This window comes from Pelecanus crispus, chromosome 16 (assembly GCF_030463565.1).
Source record: "Pelecanus crispus isolate bPelCri1 chromosome 16, bPelCri1.pri, whole genome shotgun sequence".
Classification (NCBI taxonomy): Eukaryota; Metazoa; Chordata; class Aves; order Pelecaniformes; family Pelecanidae; genus Pelecanus; species Pelecanus crispus.
Window position 1 is genome coordinate 7,786,145 of NC_134658.1, and position 16,151 is coordinate 7,802,295.

At 45.7% G+C, this 16,151-nt stretch overlaps 1 protein-coding gene across 1 annotated transcript in view; it reads right to left on the reverse strand.

Moving 5' to 3' along the window:
* The window catches only part of CSMD2 (CUB and Sushi multiple domains 2), a 304,278-nt gene that overhangs the window by 70,258 nt on the left and 217,869 nt on the right, over window positions 1–16,151 (reverse strand). The window contains exons 27-33 of the mRNA XM_075722124.1: window positions 15,565–15,756; window positions 12,908–13,046; window positions 12,095–12,282; window positions 5,430–5,624; window positions 4,344–4,460; window positions 2,053–2,166; window positions 1,817–1,912 (exon numbers count right to left, since the gene is read on the reverse strand). Coding sequence (XP_075578239.1) covers window positions 1,817–1,912; window positions 2,053–2,166; window positions 4,344–4,460; window positions 5,430–5,624; window positions 12,095–12,282; window positions 12,908–13,046; window positions 15,565–15,756 — 1,041 coding nt within the window. The remainder of the gene's footprint in view (window positions 1–1,816; window positions 1,913–2,052; window positions 2,167–4,343; window positions 4,461–5,429; window positions 5,625–12,094; window positions 12,283–12,907; window positions 13,047–15,564; window positions 15,757–16,151) is intronic.

The window sequence follows — 16,151 nt, forward strand, 5'->3', positions numbered from 1 at the left end:
GGGAAACCAAGGCATTCAGCAATGACTTTCCAAAAAGTTGGCTTGCCATATAATGCTAGAGCCTCCGCGGAAAACCCTTGAAGTTTCTCAGCTCACTTGGCCTCATTACCACAAAGGACAGCCATGTTAAACAATCTTCTTCATGATGAGAAGGGTAAGAGAGAAAAGGGGGATTTAAGTTGTGATGCTTCATCACCAACTGGTGAAATTGCCTGCGCTCCTGTTCAATACTGGAAACAACAGTCCAAGAAAGAAATGGAGACTCTGACAGATAAGTGAGGGGAAAAACGAGTCTAAGAAATGCCTACTGCTGAGGAAGAAACCAGTTTATGTTTTTCTCCGAGTTGCTTTACAATTTATTAGAGTTTAATGCCTGAGTTGCTGGGAGGGGGGGAAACATGAAGGCGATGAGCATATCAGCTATATTGTTTGACTTTGATTTGATTCAGAAAGATGACTGTCCATTCCATTGTCAAAGCGTCACGCAGGACGATCAGCAAGAAGCTGAAGCCTGAAGCGTGTCAGTGGTCTGGGGAGGGGGACAGAGAGGCAGAAAGGAGCCGCTTACGATGAGGCACTACTTTGGGCAAATCCAAGAGAGCCAGAACACTCGTGGATCTGCACCGCTGCTCAGCTGACCCCAGCTCAGCCGCTGGTGACCGACAGGCGCGCGCTTCACCCCTCTGCAAACCACGGAGAGAACCCTGCGCCTGCGTGCTTGAGCCTGCAGCTCCGCTCCGCAGTCAGGCTGCTCTCAGCACCCTACGCCAGCATCCCGACTCCTTTGCCTCGGGGGAACTTGCCATACACGTGCATCACTGGATGGGGTGGCTCCGGGAGAGAGAACTCCTCTTTTGTGTAAAAACGAGAGTAAACACTGTTAGAGCCTGGCCAGGCAGATCAAAACCAGGGCTGGCTCTTTATTTTACTTTTGCTTTCCACGCAGTAATCACTGAAGAGTGTGCAGCTCATAATCAGCATGCAGGAGGGAGGAGATAATCTTTACTGATTCATCAAAAACCTTTGCTTTGCTGAAATCTTTAAAGATAACTATCAGAACTACAGTTGTTTTACAATAATTAGGCAGAAATGCAAGAGAACGGGTCTCTGGATACTATAAAATCCAAAGCATGCTTCACTTCGCCCCCAGAGAAGGCACAGGTTGCCCCTGCTGTCTGTCCCCACTTTACAGTAATGTGCATGCAGCAGCGTGGCTGAACCACAGATAACTCTACAAAGCATGTGGGTGAGAAAGCCCTTCTGTTTTCCCACTATTCTGTGCCTCACTTTCTATTTACTACTTTAAAATCTCCAAGTGGGACTCGTCCAATGCAATGCAAGCTGTTACTGAAAGGATCAAGGGGCAAAAGTTTGACAGCAGGAGACCTAAGCCTACGACACGCAGAGAGGAAGGATTTTACAGAGCTGCTAGACAAGCGTTCAGCTGCTTACACTCAGAAATGTGCTAAAACGCCAGCGGGAAAAATTGCTTGGGTATAAGTCTCAAGAACTCACTGTGTACTCAGGGCATGATTCAATGAGATGCTTCGGATACTAATCCTGCGACGTGCGAGGGCTGAGGCTGAGTGAAAAGGGAAAGTCTGAATACGAAGTACCTACAGGAGCCAGACAGCCCTGCAAGTTCACTGCTACCAAAATAACCTTAAACTCCTGTGCTATTTCCTGTTCAGACAGAAAGCGTGCAAGGACCCACAGATGCCAAAAGCAGTTCAGGACACTTCAAGACACCACTTTATGCTTTGACCATTATCTCGGGACCAGCCCGAGGACATCTCCAGAATGCAACCGTACTCACCTTGGTAGACAAAATGAAAACCTTTGGCTGTAGACTGACCCTTGGAACTAAATTTGATGAGAATCTGGTTGGTGGTAGCTAATGGTAACGATTCACCTAGATGAGGAGAAAGAGGTGAAACAGGAGAGACAGAGATTACGGCATTAGCTACACAAGTGGGTTGCCCAGAGCAAGGTGTTAAATGGCAGGCTGTATTTGTTTGCTTTTCCCAGCAGCAAGAGGGACACGTTCCCCACCTGTATGAGAGCCCGAGAGGGAGCTGAGGAGCCGGGAGTGCTGGTTGGGGCCATCGTGGACTTCGATGATGTCGTTGAGCGCGGTCTGGAAGAAGGCGAACTGCCCAAAGACCACTGCGAAGAGAGGGAGCACCGGTCAGGGTGGGCAGCGGGACGAGCCACGCTGCCGTCCCCACACAGCCAGGGCCTGGAGCCGGGGCATCTCAGCTTCTTTTATTTCAGGAGCTTGGCAGAGATAAAAAGGGCCTGACTGACAGCCCTGGAAGATGGGAGCCCTTTATTTATCCACAAAGTAGGCATAACAGAAGCAGCAACCAGCCTCCCCCATGTTCACTTGCCAGTACGCTTTAACACTGATTCATAGGCCAAAAGGGATCCTTTTATGAATCATCCCATTTGCCTGCCTACACAACACAAGGTATATAATTTCACCAACTGATAATTATTATTTATTATTTGTATTGAATCTCTGCCACAAAGCGGGCTCCCGTTGGGCTAGGTATTGTACAAAACCTGAACAAAATAACAATCTCTGTCCTGAAGAACTTAATTTCTAGATTGAACCTCTCGGGTCAGGGAGGACCACTGCTAGGGAGAGAGGACACTCACAATTTTGTTAACAGTCAGTCCTAAAAGCCTGTCTACAGGGACTGCTAACGAGGGAGCCGTGCAGTGCTCTGGGTCTTACCGCATACATTGTAAATGCACCTAGGAGCAGGCAGAGCTTATAAAAGGGAGAAAACGATAATGAGAGGATCAGAGCATTTTTTTAGCTAGAGCAAAGAGACTTTAGTTATTTATCTTTATTTTCCAGAAATAGTAACAGTTTTTTTCCTCCTAAATCTGCACTTAGAAGACTTTTTTCTCCCCTTTGTCTCCTCTCCTAGCTTTGCATTTTCAAGTTGTAAGCGCCCAGTCGCAGATTCACAAGCTGAGATGTCTCTTGCTGTGAAATTCACCATCCACCAAGCTACGACATTTGTTTCCTGCACATTCAGGTTTCCAGCACAGCTTTGATGCTGGGAGCACTGAAAAAGCAACGATAGCACACCCCGATGCCTGCTGTACACAGAATCTGAGAAGTGACGGAGATGGGAAATGCATAACATGCACCACTAATGGTTTTCCTGCTTGTTTTTAATGAAGCTATTGAAAAGTAGCAGGTGGAGAAAAGAAACTAATTTAGCTGTCATCCTACTGTAGGCAAAAGTCAGACTTGCAGATCAGGACTGCCTAGCCTTCTAGTTACTGTGTTTCTTAAGACAATATCAAGATCTGCTAGAGTAAAACAGGTTAAGAGGTGTAAGAGCACAGTGCAGCATTTCATCTGTCGGATCCAGGAACTCAGCTGTAACCCACACGCACACAGGCAGAAGGGCAAACCCAGCGAAAGGAGCTCGTAACCGATGTCCGTACCTGGTATCCTTGTGTCACACCTTGCTATCTTAGCAAGGAAATCACAAACAACGCAGAAGACCACAGGGACTGACTAGATCAATATAATGCACTGAGAAGCAGCATCAAATAACAGAAATTAGAGACCTTCACCTGCCAGAGCTGTCAGTGCAAGTGCTCGTTAAGAACTTTAAATTCCCTTCAAACAAGAAAATATGTTAACCAGTACTAATATCCAGCTGGCTGCCTCAGAGGTTTCTAGAACATCGATCATTCTTGTGTTCAAGCTCTGACCAAAATTAAGCAGCACTGGACTCTACAAAAAGAATGCCGTTCCCATTTAAATGGATCTGGCTTTTGTTTGGATCTAGTTTTAAAATTTAATTTGCATGTTATTTAAAAATAAATATTAGTCATAAGTACCAAGGCTGCACATCCACAAAACTATACATTTATGTGCCTCTCTGCACAGACAGATTATTTAGCACCACAGTTAGCATGTGTTTATGGCAAATACATTTGTACTCTCGGAGGTCCTCTGAGTCTGCTGCTAGCATTAATCACCATGAATTATTTTTTGCTGATTTTTCAACTCTGCGTGACTGGATATAGTGCAGGAACTGGACGGGGAATCACAAGATGGTGGTTTTTGCTAGGTTTGGGTTTTTTTGTCCCCTCATTTTTGATAATTTTGAAATTCAGAAAATTCCCATCATCCTTACTGACTGCAAAAAAGTATAAATAGCATCTAACAGCATCACTTACTATTTTCCAATCTCCCTTATCTCCATTGATATATGCACTTATTCTACTGCTTTGTTCAAACAAAAAAACCCCAAACAAGAGAGTTGCACAGACAGGAGCAGAGATTTTCAAAACCAGCCCAAAACCGATACCGTAGTCCTTCGGCACAACGATGAAGTACAAGCAGACTTGTCCGCTGGTGTAGTTCTGGGGATAATTTGGAGAGAGGACAATGCCGTCCGAGCCTGTGTACTGACCGCCACAGGGTGCTGCAGGAGAAAGTCAGGAAGAGATCAGCGAGCGCACCCTTACCACAGCCGGCCTTGGAACACCAGCCTTCCTCCTGCTGCCTCGAGACCCGCCCTGCCCGCGCTGCGCACGCCCGCTGCCCCCAGCCACCATCGATTCCATGCTTCAGGCACTGCTGCTCCCGCTGCAAGTTCTTATTAGGAACAATATGGCTTATCCTAACCTGAGTTCATGCCTGCTTCACATTTAATTATCAAGACCGTGTCAAGGCGACGGGATAACATGTATGGTGGTGTAGCCTAATGTGTGACTGCACTGCTCTCCACCCGACCTTAAAGCTCAGGACCTGACAGAATGAGCCCCTGCTCTTTCCACCCCTGCTCAGCAGCAGGAGCCCGGCTCCAGCAGGAACGGCATCCTCCCCACCAGCGCCTTTCCGAGTCAGAGATTTCACTCTTCCAGTCACCACGCTGACAGCTATCTCTTGACTCACTTCTCAGATTAAGAAGGTCTGACTGCAAACACGTCATTTGAACCACTTTCTCATTAAGCCAGAAAACAAAACAAAAAAACCCACAGAACCCCTAAGAAAAAAATGCCCTCTATTTTCTCAGTAAACTCAGACCCTGCTCAGGAAAGCACATGCTTAAGGGCTTTGATTAGCAGGGATCAGGTTAAGCAAACGTTTGAGTGGTGTCCTGAATCCCGCCCTGCACTAGGACACAGGTTTTGTCATGCAGATCATCTGTTCTGTCCAGCTTTCTCTCTCTCAAAAGAAGGTTCAAGAAACTTCATATAAGTTAGCTCTTCCTGACCTCAGGTTCTTAAAAAAAAAAAAAAAAATTATGGAACACTGAGAAAAACCACTTCTGTCCCCCTGCAAGCAGCTCCATGCAAATCTAACATCAAGATGTGCATTAGGATAAACTGCTGAAGTATCTGGCAATAGGCAGATCATTCTCTATTCACCTCTTCCCCTTGGGCCTTACCTGTACAGGTAGGTCGAGGTTTGTTCCACGTGGGTTTTCCATCCCCTCCCATTATGCACGTCAGCGTGGAGACCCCTTCAATGTCATACCCTCCGTCACAGTAGTAGGTAATCGTAGACCCCAGCTTCAGATCTGTACCCACTCGTGTGCCGTTCTTAATTGATCCAGGATCGAAGCATGACTCCCGGGGATTTTCTGCAAGAGAGAATTGCCAAGATCTTTATTGGTCTGATACAGCTCCTCTAAAATTCTGGTCAATGGCACGTTTTTTGCCTTTTCTCATTTGGTAATCTCACTTAAGCATATGGTAAAGACTACTACCATTTGCAGAGTTTAGACTGCAAGCATTCTCTCATGCTGCTGAATCTGGGGAATTAGACAGGTCGGATTCTGGTCCAGACCATTCTCTGATGCTCAGCTCCAGCACAAGTATACTGGAAGAAGGAAGGCTTCAGTTCACACTCATATTTACTGGTACCCAAAATCCAATCAACGAGGCAAAGTTTTGATTTAACTATCTACACTCGCCCTCCTTCCTTGCACAGGGGACATGCTGCAAGGAACTTTGCAACCCGAGGCATATAAACACAGATTGAACACGCAACATATTTCAGATGTGCTACATCTGTTCACATTATCTCCTTGGCACCTATCATTCCCGTATCTAAGAGCTGTCTGCTCTCACCATGGAAATACATAGTGCCATGTGCTAGCTGGTTGACTCTCCAGATGTGCAGCATGGCTGCAATTATGGCAAAATGATTACAAGCAGTTAGACAAAATGAAGACATTTTTCTCTCTGTTCACTATGCCCTGCAGAGTTAAAAACCCCATTTACATATGAAAATTCCAGTAAAGACTACAGAGCTGTCAGGACTTGGATATTTCTTTCCTTCTTCTGAGAGCTTTTTTCTTTTTTTTTTTCTTTCCTTTTTTTCTGCATGAAATATAATTAGAGGCTTTGATTAATCCTGCTCTTTTGTCATTTGGAAATTGCTCATTAAAGATGAGGGCTTTTCTGAGAGCAGTGGGTCTGTGAACAATTATAATGTGTTTAAGCATTAAATCATGGGCTTTTAGTGTTTGGGGAAGGGGTGGAGGGAGAAGCAGAAAACAGTAAAGCCCCCCAGATCTTGCTTTTGTTTCTTTGTTTGCAGTGAAAAATAGGATTAGCTCTATGGTTTCCTTCACACAACAGCTGTACCACTACAGCTAGTGACCCAGGTAAACAGAGTGCAAAAGGATGCGAAACGCTCCCACCAGGAACAGCTGCCCTGGAACGCAGAAGCGAGACCGCTGTTTTTTCCTAGAACACCAGTTCTGTATTTTGGGAGCCCCAGACTGGTCAACCCTCAATGCTCCTCACAGACCATCACACATTTGTATCATCAAACACTGGATCATGAAGTCCTGGGCTCCCCTCTGCGTTAGCGGTGTCTTGCTGCACGAACTCTGGACAAGCCACTTTTCCTTTGAGCAACCCTGTTCCCCAACCAAGTAACAGGATGTTCCAGTTTATCCGATCTGGACAGAGACACCCATATGCCTAGAAGCATAATTACTGCAGCATTCAGAGAGCTTTGATACTTAGAACATCATGGAGAAGATTGGGGTTCTAAGACAAAAGAAGTCAAGAAATATTTTTATCCCGTTATTTCCCGCGTGTGATCTGATGGTAGGTCCTGCTGAGACACCAGCTAGAGACGATAGAGAAGTCTTGGTTTTGATGAGAAAGGCATCAGGATCAAAAAGCTTGTTGCAGTCACAGCACTGGAAAGCAAAGCCCTTGGCTCTCTGGTCAGCTCAGGTGAGCATGCTCCCTCCTCACTCATCCTTACGAGACGTCAGCCACAGGTGAAGCGAGCCGCTGCCATCGCTGCGAGTCAAGGGGACATCCCTGTACAGACCGGTTATCACAGCCCACAGGGCTGACAAATTGCTTCTGGGCATCAGTCAACCAGAGCACTGAAGATGAGCAGTGCAGCTGCACGGCTCAGAGTCCACTGCAGCTCACAAGCCATCTGCAAGTATAAATGCTTCATCTACTTTCCCAAAATATTTTTGCACTCCGCGAGCCTTTATTTCTCTGAATTGCCAATATTCACTTTTAGACCCTTTCATACAAAGCGGCACCCAACGGCTTCCTTTTGACCACTTTATGCCTCTCTTGTTATTTTGAACAGTCTCACTGCCTTTCATCTAACAAGCTGATGTGGCTTCAACCTGTCAATCAGCCTCCCACCCGGCTGTCAGATGTCTTAGCCATGTGCTTTATCTCAGCCTCTGTTCTTGCTTTGAAAAATCATGACATTCAGTGCTCAAGTCACACTGTCGACTGCTGAAAAAAGGGCGGTGGCTGATTGCCGAAACAGCCCCACTGCTTTTGTTGTGTCTTCCTTATTCTTAACTGTTTCTCTGTTCCCTGGAGGGTCTGTGCCTTCAGGGACGGCACTCACCTCGGAGGACGATGCATCCTGACACACTAATCCTACGCGTATCTCCAGCTGAACACTCCTCTGCAGATGCACTGCCCCGATGATCCTCAGCAGTAGGCTACAAAGGGAGGCAGGAGCTCAACTTTAAGGAAGTATTTGGTTGCGTGGTGACAACAAAAGACTTGTAGAGGGATGTAGGAAAGCCACAGCTTTCCCAGCCTTTGATTTATTAGGCTATGAAGTGAGTACAGCATGGCTTACCCATTTAGAATTATGTTTTATTTTCACTCAGACGCTTCAGAAATTGAGGACTTTACCCTGACATCCCAATTAACACTGATTCAGGCTGCCAAATGTTTAGAAAAGAGTCAAGACAAAAATGCCATGAGAACTGCCTCATTAGTCCACAGAAAGCAGAAATTTTCTGTGTTTCTTCTCTCCTTTCCCAAGGAAAATTCAAAACCTGCATGAACTGCTAGACCAGGAGGTCAGGCTTTCATCTGCATGTTCGAGAAGAGCTTCACTGGAGAGCAGCTGTCCGCCCAGTGCATCATGAACTCCATGCCTGTGAACATGGGCAAGCCTTTATTAAGAGCCAAGCCTTAAAGCAACACCCGGAGAAACTGTCTAGAAGAGGTTTTCTGTATCCACACAGTCATCATATACTGAAGATAGGACAAATTACATTAGGATCTTAATAAAATCTGTAATTCCCAAGATGCTGCAATGCAAACTGATTATTGGAATTCAGTTAATTTCCGAACGAGAGAAGATAATCTTCACTTTAGAGATTCATCCCTGGCCAAATTTAAGAGTCTCTGGTAGCATTTTCTGGCAATGGCAGCTTAATGGAAGACCCTCATACCAAGAGGTCTTTTAAATTGGCTGGAAACAGTTTTTGAAACTTATCCAGTGTTGCTCTGTAACCAGAAATCTCCCAAGTAGAACTAAGACACACGAATATTATCTTGCTTCAAAAGATAATACATGTAGAGACACCGAGTTAAAAACCTTAGTTTTCTGCAGCTGAGACACTTAAAAGAATTCTTAAGCAACAACTGGAACAACAGATAAATTCTAGGTATTATTGCCAGCCACCTCTCTCCTGTGTTTAAGCTTTTGTTTCGTAATTGTCCTTCCTATTTTGTAATCAAGAACTTACGCTTTTGCTTTGTTAGACTAATACTTGCTGGGCTCAAGTGAGCCTGCTATGAACACGGCACACCGCTTTCACAGAAATGACAACATTAACTAAGCTGGTGTTGCAAACAAGCACTTCGTTAAGGATTATAACAACTTCAACAGACCTTAAACGGCATGCCTGAGCAGAGCGTATCTTCCTTTTCAGGAACCAGCCTGAACCCAAAAATCTACTCCCTACTGCTAAGTCATCCCAAGAATATATTCCTCCCCAGCTGAAATCCCAAGCTATTGCATTTAAGTTTCACCTGATCCCGTGAATCAATGCAAGGCTTTATGCAGGCAGTAAACCAAACCTCTGCAAATTTGAGTGGGGAAAGCACACTTACAGTTTCTTTGCTGGTAACCCTAGTTTGATTTTTCGTTCTGCTGCACAGCTGACAGTGCATCATGGGTGCAAAGCAAGAGAGAGGAGTTCATCTATCAGAAATCCTGCTGGTGTACTGTATCGGTGCAGCTGAACTGGGAAATTGCCTGGCTGAAGATCTGCCCTCAAACACCTTTCTGTGGCATTGCTGCATTCCCACTTCACTCTCACTGTCACGCTCTATGCAAAAACTGGCATAAAAGCCAAATTCATTCTTCTCTCTCTGTTTTCTCCATTCCTCCTGGCCCCAGAGGACAACCTTCTCTTGAAGAGCCATTGCCCCTGAAACAATTTCAAATGAAGCGCTGAGGCTGTTTGGAATTCACCCGACACGCTGTAGCTGCAGGCTAGTGATACAGTCCCAGTCCCAGAGAAGATTCAGGATTTCAAGGAGGGACTGACAGATGGCTGCTTTCGGCTTTTTTCCCCAAACATTACCAAAAGAGGACTACAAAGCCCCTGGCAATTAACAGTATTTCACACACAGCTGCCACAGGTGAGGTATGGTATTTAGGGAGCTAGGGGCAGAAGCCTACGCGGGCTGCAGCCCTGGCCAGACACAATGAGATGGCTGAGAGGAGACGGTGTCTGTAATTGTACTTGGGACTCCACGCCGGCAAGGAGCCAAGCTCGGTATTTGATTTTCTTTCACACATGCTCCCTCCTGCATTTCTTTTCTTCTTCCTTCGATTCCCCAAAGTTCTATTTTCTGCCACTTCTCAGACTTGAATCCCAGGTTCCTTCTAAAGTGCGGGGAAATTAATGAGCAAACTTAAAGCTCATTCTTTTCTCCCAGCAGTTTGGCTTTGTGGGAAGCATGTAGGCACGATTAACACCGTAGGAGTGTTTAGGAGAAAAAACCGCATCGCACAACCACCCTAATTTAATGAGATTTCCTTTGTTAACCACTTTCTGGCTGCCCAAAAAGGGGAAAAGAAGAAAACCCAAGACTTCATTTTCAGTAAAATTAATTCTAACGAGAGCAGAAAACTTTTAATCTCTTGAATCTTAAGCAGCGCTGACTATCTTTGTCTTGTTATTTCATAACTTGACTAGAGGGAAATTCATCTGTTCAGCATAACTAATAGGAATTGCCATTTCACTGTCATTTAACCTCTGGTCAGGTAAATTCAAAAGCAGGAACCACAGACTGGAGACAGGGTACAGGAAGAGGGAATTGCCCAAGCACGCGGAGAAAGCAGCAGCAGCGCTGCAAACACAGCAGCAGCCCATCGGCTCTCCGGCACGAGCTGTTACTGCTCCCCGAGCACACAGTGGGGCCAACAAGACTCAAGAGCCTGTTCCACAGCGTGCGCCGCGCATACAGAGCCGTGTTTCAGAGTGGCACGCAGCCAGTACATCTGAAGCCATCAATGCTTTTTTCCCCATACTGCAAACTAGTCCGTGTAGGCCAGAGCAGGCTAAAAGAATGATTTCTTTCTAGCCCTGTTTTTTCCCCAGTTTTTAATCTTCTCCATTCTGCATAATCCCGGCTCATCAGATCCAGCTTTTCAGAGCATATTTTTTACTACAGTTTGTAACAGCTCCATTCTTCCACCTACCCTGTGCACAAACAAGGAACACACTCTGCCAAAGCCTCCCTTCCCCGCCCCATCTCCCAGAACAGCAGTGCCAGGTCTGTTACTTCTCAGCTTGTTCCACTGACAGAGAGCTAAAAGCACCCACGGAAAACTCTAACCACTGCCCCTGTCTCTCACGAATAGAGCTGAAGCCACCAAATGTTTTACTTCCTCCTCAAGCAAGCAAGAAGAAAGCGCCACTGCTCTAACAGCACAGATACCTGTGAAGTATTCTGTTCATTTTACTAACTATTAGTGAATTTTTAAGCAGATGCTTTAGAGTCTTAAGTGAAGCAGAATGCACAGATTTCAGGCGAGCTCCACGGGCTCCAGAGAGCTGAGCATCCACCTCCGCGATCCTCGCCTCTACATACAGCCACCCAATCATTTGGTACACTCTTGAATGACAGTCTCAAAAATTCAGACCGAGATCCCACATTGGATAGTATGTCTGCACCTCCTTTTCTTGGACAAAGCCACTCTTGCCCCTGAGAATAAATCTTAAATCCATGGCAATGTGGAGCATTCCTGATAAGTAGTTCAGCCACTCTCTAGTACTCTGAAAGCTCAAATCTTCAACGAAGCAGCACGTTTGCTCACTAAGGAGAAGACAGAACTATTTAAATTCAGCGTGGAGCAAGAAAGTTTATACATAACACAGCCTATACATAAATAAATACATATTTTCTGGGAATCTCCCTTGATTTTCTTTAAAGAAGAAAAAAAATGATGTAAAAACTTTCTTCTCTGTTAATGAAAGCCCCACACAGAAGCAGCCACATTTGACTGATCCTCAGCCACGTAACAGGCCTTTTATGCTGCTCTTATCTACCTTACGTACCCCGGCTCTTCTGCTAGCCTACAGGATCCCCTCTCTTCAACTCCAATTTTCCCATGCCTCTTAATCTGCTTTGGGGGTAGCAAAACAGACAGTAGGATTACTGCCCGAAGAGAGGTTTCCACAGTTTCTAGAGATTCTCCCATCTGGTTCAGCTAGGTGGTTTAACCTGAGAATAAGTGCAGGTAAAATCCCGTGTATTTGCTGAGTCAGCTGGGCCAGGTGCACCGCTGGACAGCTCTTACCTGTGTAGTCAATGACAAATCCGGTGTTGCTGACTGACGCATCGCTTCGGAAAGCAAGGAAGAGGCTGTTGCTGCTGCTCTCTATCCTCTCGGGTAGCTGGGAGCCGTAAAAGCTTCCGATCAGGGGGCTGAGTGAATCGGGTCCATCGTAGATGTGAAGGAAATCATAGCCAGGCTCCAAACTGAAGCTGCAAAGCCAAAGGAAGAGTGCTTCAAGTATGAGCAGGCTACAGCAGCCCCCGGAGAACAGGACTGTGGTCCTGATGGGCTGCACAACTACACAGCTGAGAGACTGCGTCTGCCCCAGACCAGCTCCTCAGCTAAGTACAGGACATTCTGTCTCTGTTCCATACGTAAGGATTTGAGGACTGGTGATACAGTCAAGAGCACAAAAGCATAAGCCAGTGTTGCTGCAGGGGCTTCCTACGCTGCCCCAGTTACACAGTTATGCTCTGTAAAACCATGGGTATATCAAGGAGGAGCTACAGTTGAAATGTGTGCATCTCCTCCCACGTTAAGGTAACATCTGAGACCAGATTACCCAGGACTACGGGATGGTCCTACCAGGTTTGGTTTGGTTCCTTCAGAGAGGAAAGGACCCCCCCGCAGACCCAGCTCACCCAGGCAGTGCCCCACCGCTGGCATCCCCTGCCCGTCCCCACAGGCAGCCACAGAAGTGGAACCAAAGAGCTCTTGGGTACGTACGTATTCAATACCAGGGCAATGACGTAATCAGGAGAGGAGCTCTCGGGTACGTACGTATTCAATACCAGGGCAATGATGTAATCAGGAGAGGAGCTCTCCGGTACGTACGTATTAAATACCAGGGCAATGACGTAATCAGGAGAGACAGTCAGCTTCCAGTCGCACTCCTTCCCCGGTGGGTAGGGCTCCGGGTACTGCGGGGACAAGATCACTCCTGCCGGTCCTGTCAGGATACCTCCACAGGGAGCTGGAAGGCAATCAAGCAACGGGATGAGGCTTTGGCTTAGAGAAACTTAAAAAATAGTAGACGACATGCAGGAAGGTGAGGGGGGGAGAGATGCACAGGTAAGGGGCAGAGGGGCAGTTTGCAAGGCTGTCTGATAGTAAGATATGTATCACAAGAGCTTGTAGTGGCCCTAGCGGAGATGAGGGCTCTGTTATTGCAGACGGAGTACACACACACACACAGAAACAGAGCTGTGGATACTATTACAATCTTCATAAGATATGCAAGTGAGCAACCAGAAGGAGAGAGAGATGCTTTATGCTTTTCCGTTGCATTTATTTAGGCAACTCCTGGTCAAAGTCTGGATGGTTGCTAAATAAGTGAAAACATGTTGTCTGGCTCTAATGGTTTGTTCATGTTTATTACAGTCACCAACACACTAAATGTCAAGCTGATTGAAAAATCCCTTATTACTTTTTTAAGGCTGAAAATGCCTGCATATATTTCCACTGTGGGAAATAGTCATGACTGATTTATTACAGTCAGCCTTTCTGCAGTCTCTTCACAAGGGCCGATGCTCTAAGATTCCCCCCGTTGCTCAGATCGATCCTCCCAGATTTGGGATGGGGTGGGAGGGGAGCACAGTCTGTGTGAAACTCGGGCGTCTGACACTAACCAGCCTACAGCAACGCCAGCACCGAGTAGGAAATGACCCAGCATGGGAGAGAACAAATCTTGGAAGGATCTTCCATGAAGGAGCAAGCATGGATGTATATCTTGTGGGCTTTTATAAAGCCCTGCAAATACACAAGAATCTCCAGATATCAAGGAAAACATAGTGGGACTGTTCTATAAAGTCACAGCAGAGATTAAACTGGAGACCCCTCTCCAAGGCCCAGAAGCAACTTCTTCAGTCAAGTCCAGTTGCAGGCTACTGCAGGCACCAAGAACCGTCATCCCTCTCGAACCGACAAGGAAATCGCAGCACAGACAGTGCAGAGTTGAGCTGAATGTCATGCACAAGTAACTTGGAAGAACCACAAGCATCTATTCTGTGTCCCTTTACCTTAATCTTAACCTTCAGGGTGCGTTCCTCTTCTAGAATGTAAAGTCAGGGGACAATTCAAGAAGAAACTAAAGTATACAGACTCATTTTTGAAAAGCCTAAGGGAGATGACTGTTCAACACCCTCCGATTTCTTTGAAAATCCCACCCATAGTCTCCAAAGGATTTTAAGTAGAAACTGGTCCAAGCCATGCTTGTTTAGAGTTGGGTCAGGATGCAGACTTCAAATACCCCAAACCTCTGGGGGTTTTTTCAGCTGAGGTTCCAGTTCAGCCCACATTGTTTAGGGACTTCAGAAGTTGTACAACAAAGATGTGAAAATACATTTGAAATGCTAAATACATGAAATCCAGGCCCTAAATTAAACCCCGTTTTCCAATTCAGCTCTAACTAGGCAGCCTATTACAGTTACTATAAACTGATGTTATTTGGCCATTGATTATTCCTCCAAATCCTTTGTCCCTGAATAGAGGGAAGGAGCAAGACATTGCGCTTTCAGCTTTTTCATAGAGCTTATGACTCCTAAAACAAGATCGCCCGACTTCTATTCAGAAAGGACCCAACACAATACCTCCAAGTCAAACTGGAGACAACCCGTGGGAATTCATCTCACACCAAGATTAAGGCACCGGCAATGTTTCTCTGAAAAGACTGAGAGCCCAGCTTCTGGCGTGAAAGAAAACTCAACAGGAGAATGACGAGATGGGCACAACGTGCAACAATATGATTTAGTTATAGCTCCGGGAAGACTAAAAGGACTGTCTCTATCAGGCCGAAAGGGTGCCACACTAGATCATCAAGATAGTCATTCAGAAACCAAGTCATCCTGCAGGGAGCATAAATCCTGTGCATGATGTAGAAGTTTCCTAGCTGGCATTAAATCAGATGTTAGAAACAGAATTAACTGATTTTTCTTTCTTGGGATAACAGTGCATAAACAGGAACGAAGGTTACAGGATAAGTAATCTGTGGCTAGCATTTAATTGGTCAGCAAATTTGATGTTTATTGCTCTTATGTGCTTAGCATGAATACTTTTATGTGTTCTGGACATATTAAAAAGAATCACCTTTATTGGCTTCTTTATTACTTTATGAGCTCAAAGAAAATGTCAGATAGTTCTTTCTCGTGACAGAATTTGCTGTCTCCTCATACAGAAGTTATTCACCCATGACCCCAATCCTCTCTACCAACCTGAGTTTTAAAGAAGCCTGTAATTTTGACTTGTCAGGTTAAATACCATCACTTACATTGCAGTATGTCCTACGAGCTTCCAGCATGAACTAGATTCTCATTGTCCCAGACACTCTGGGAATAAACCTAAAAAGTAGTTCTATGAGATAGCTACCTGAGACATACACACCTCGCCATACACCTCCTCAAAGCAGGTGGGACTCGCCCCCTGCGGCTACACAAGTCTTGCAATGAGACGGGGCAGGGAACCAGTGCAATGGGAGGATGGACGCGTGTTCATACCTATGCAGGAGGGAGGGTCTGGTTGCCAGAAAAATCTGTTCTCAATCTGCACACAAGTGATTGTGGCCTCCCCTTGCAGAGCGTATCCTGGATTACACTGGAAGACGATGGAGTCACCTGCCTCTTTGCTGTCACCACTCCGGCTCCCATTCTGGGGAATTCCTGGGTCATTGCAGGAAGTGGCAGTAGAAACTGAAGAGTATGAAAAATATATATTTAATATATATATTTAATACAGCTTACAGCACCGGCTGTACTTAGACTCTGTCCTTAAACAGATATCCAAGCAATGACTTTGTTCTTCATCTCTCCTCCTTCAGCATCCCTTAAAGTTGCCACATACACAAAAACTGGCTTTTACTTTGCACTGAGCATCTGCCACTCCAGCTGGTAAAGGCTCTGGGGAACGGCAAGTTCAAGTGCACTACACAGAGTGCAAGTTTGATATATAATTGTGCACATGCATGTTTACTTAATAAGTCCAGACATCCACTGATCTTACATGGCATTTTTATAGAATTCTGTGTCAGACTCAGGCTGCAAAATAAACTAATCCGCTACCACTTTTCACTTCCCCTGAGTGGCAG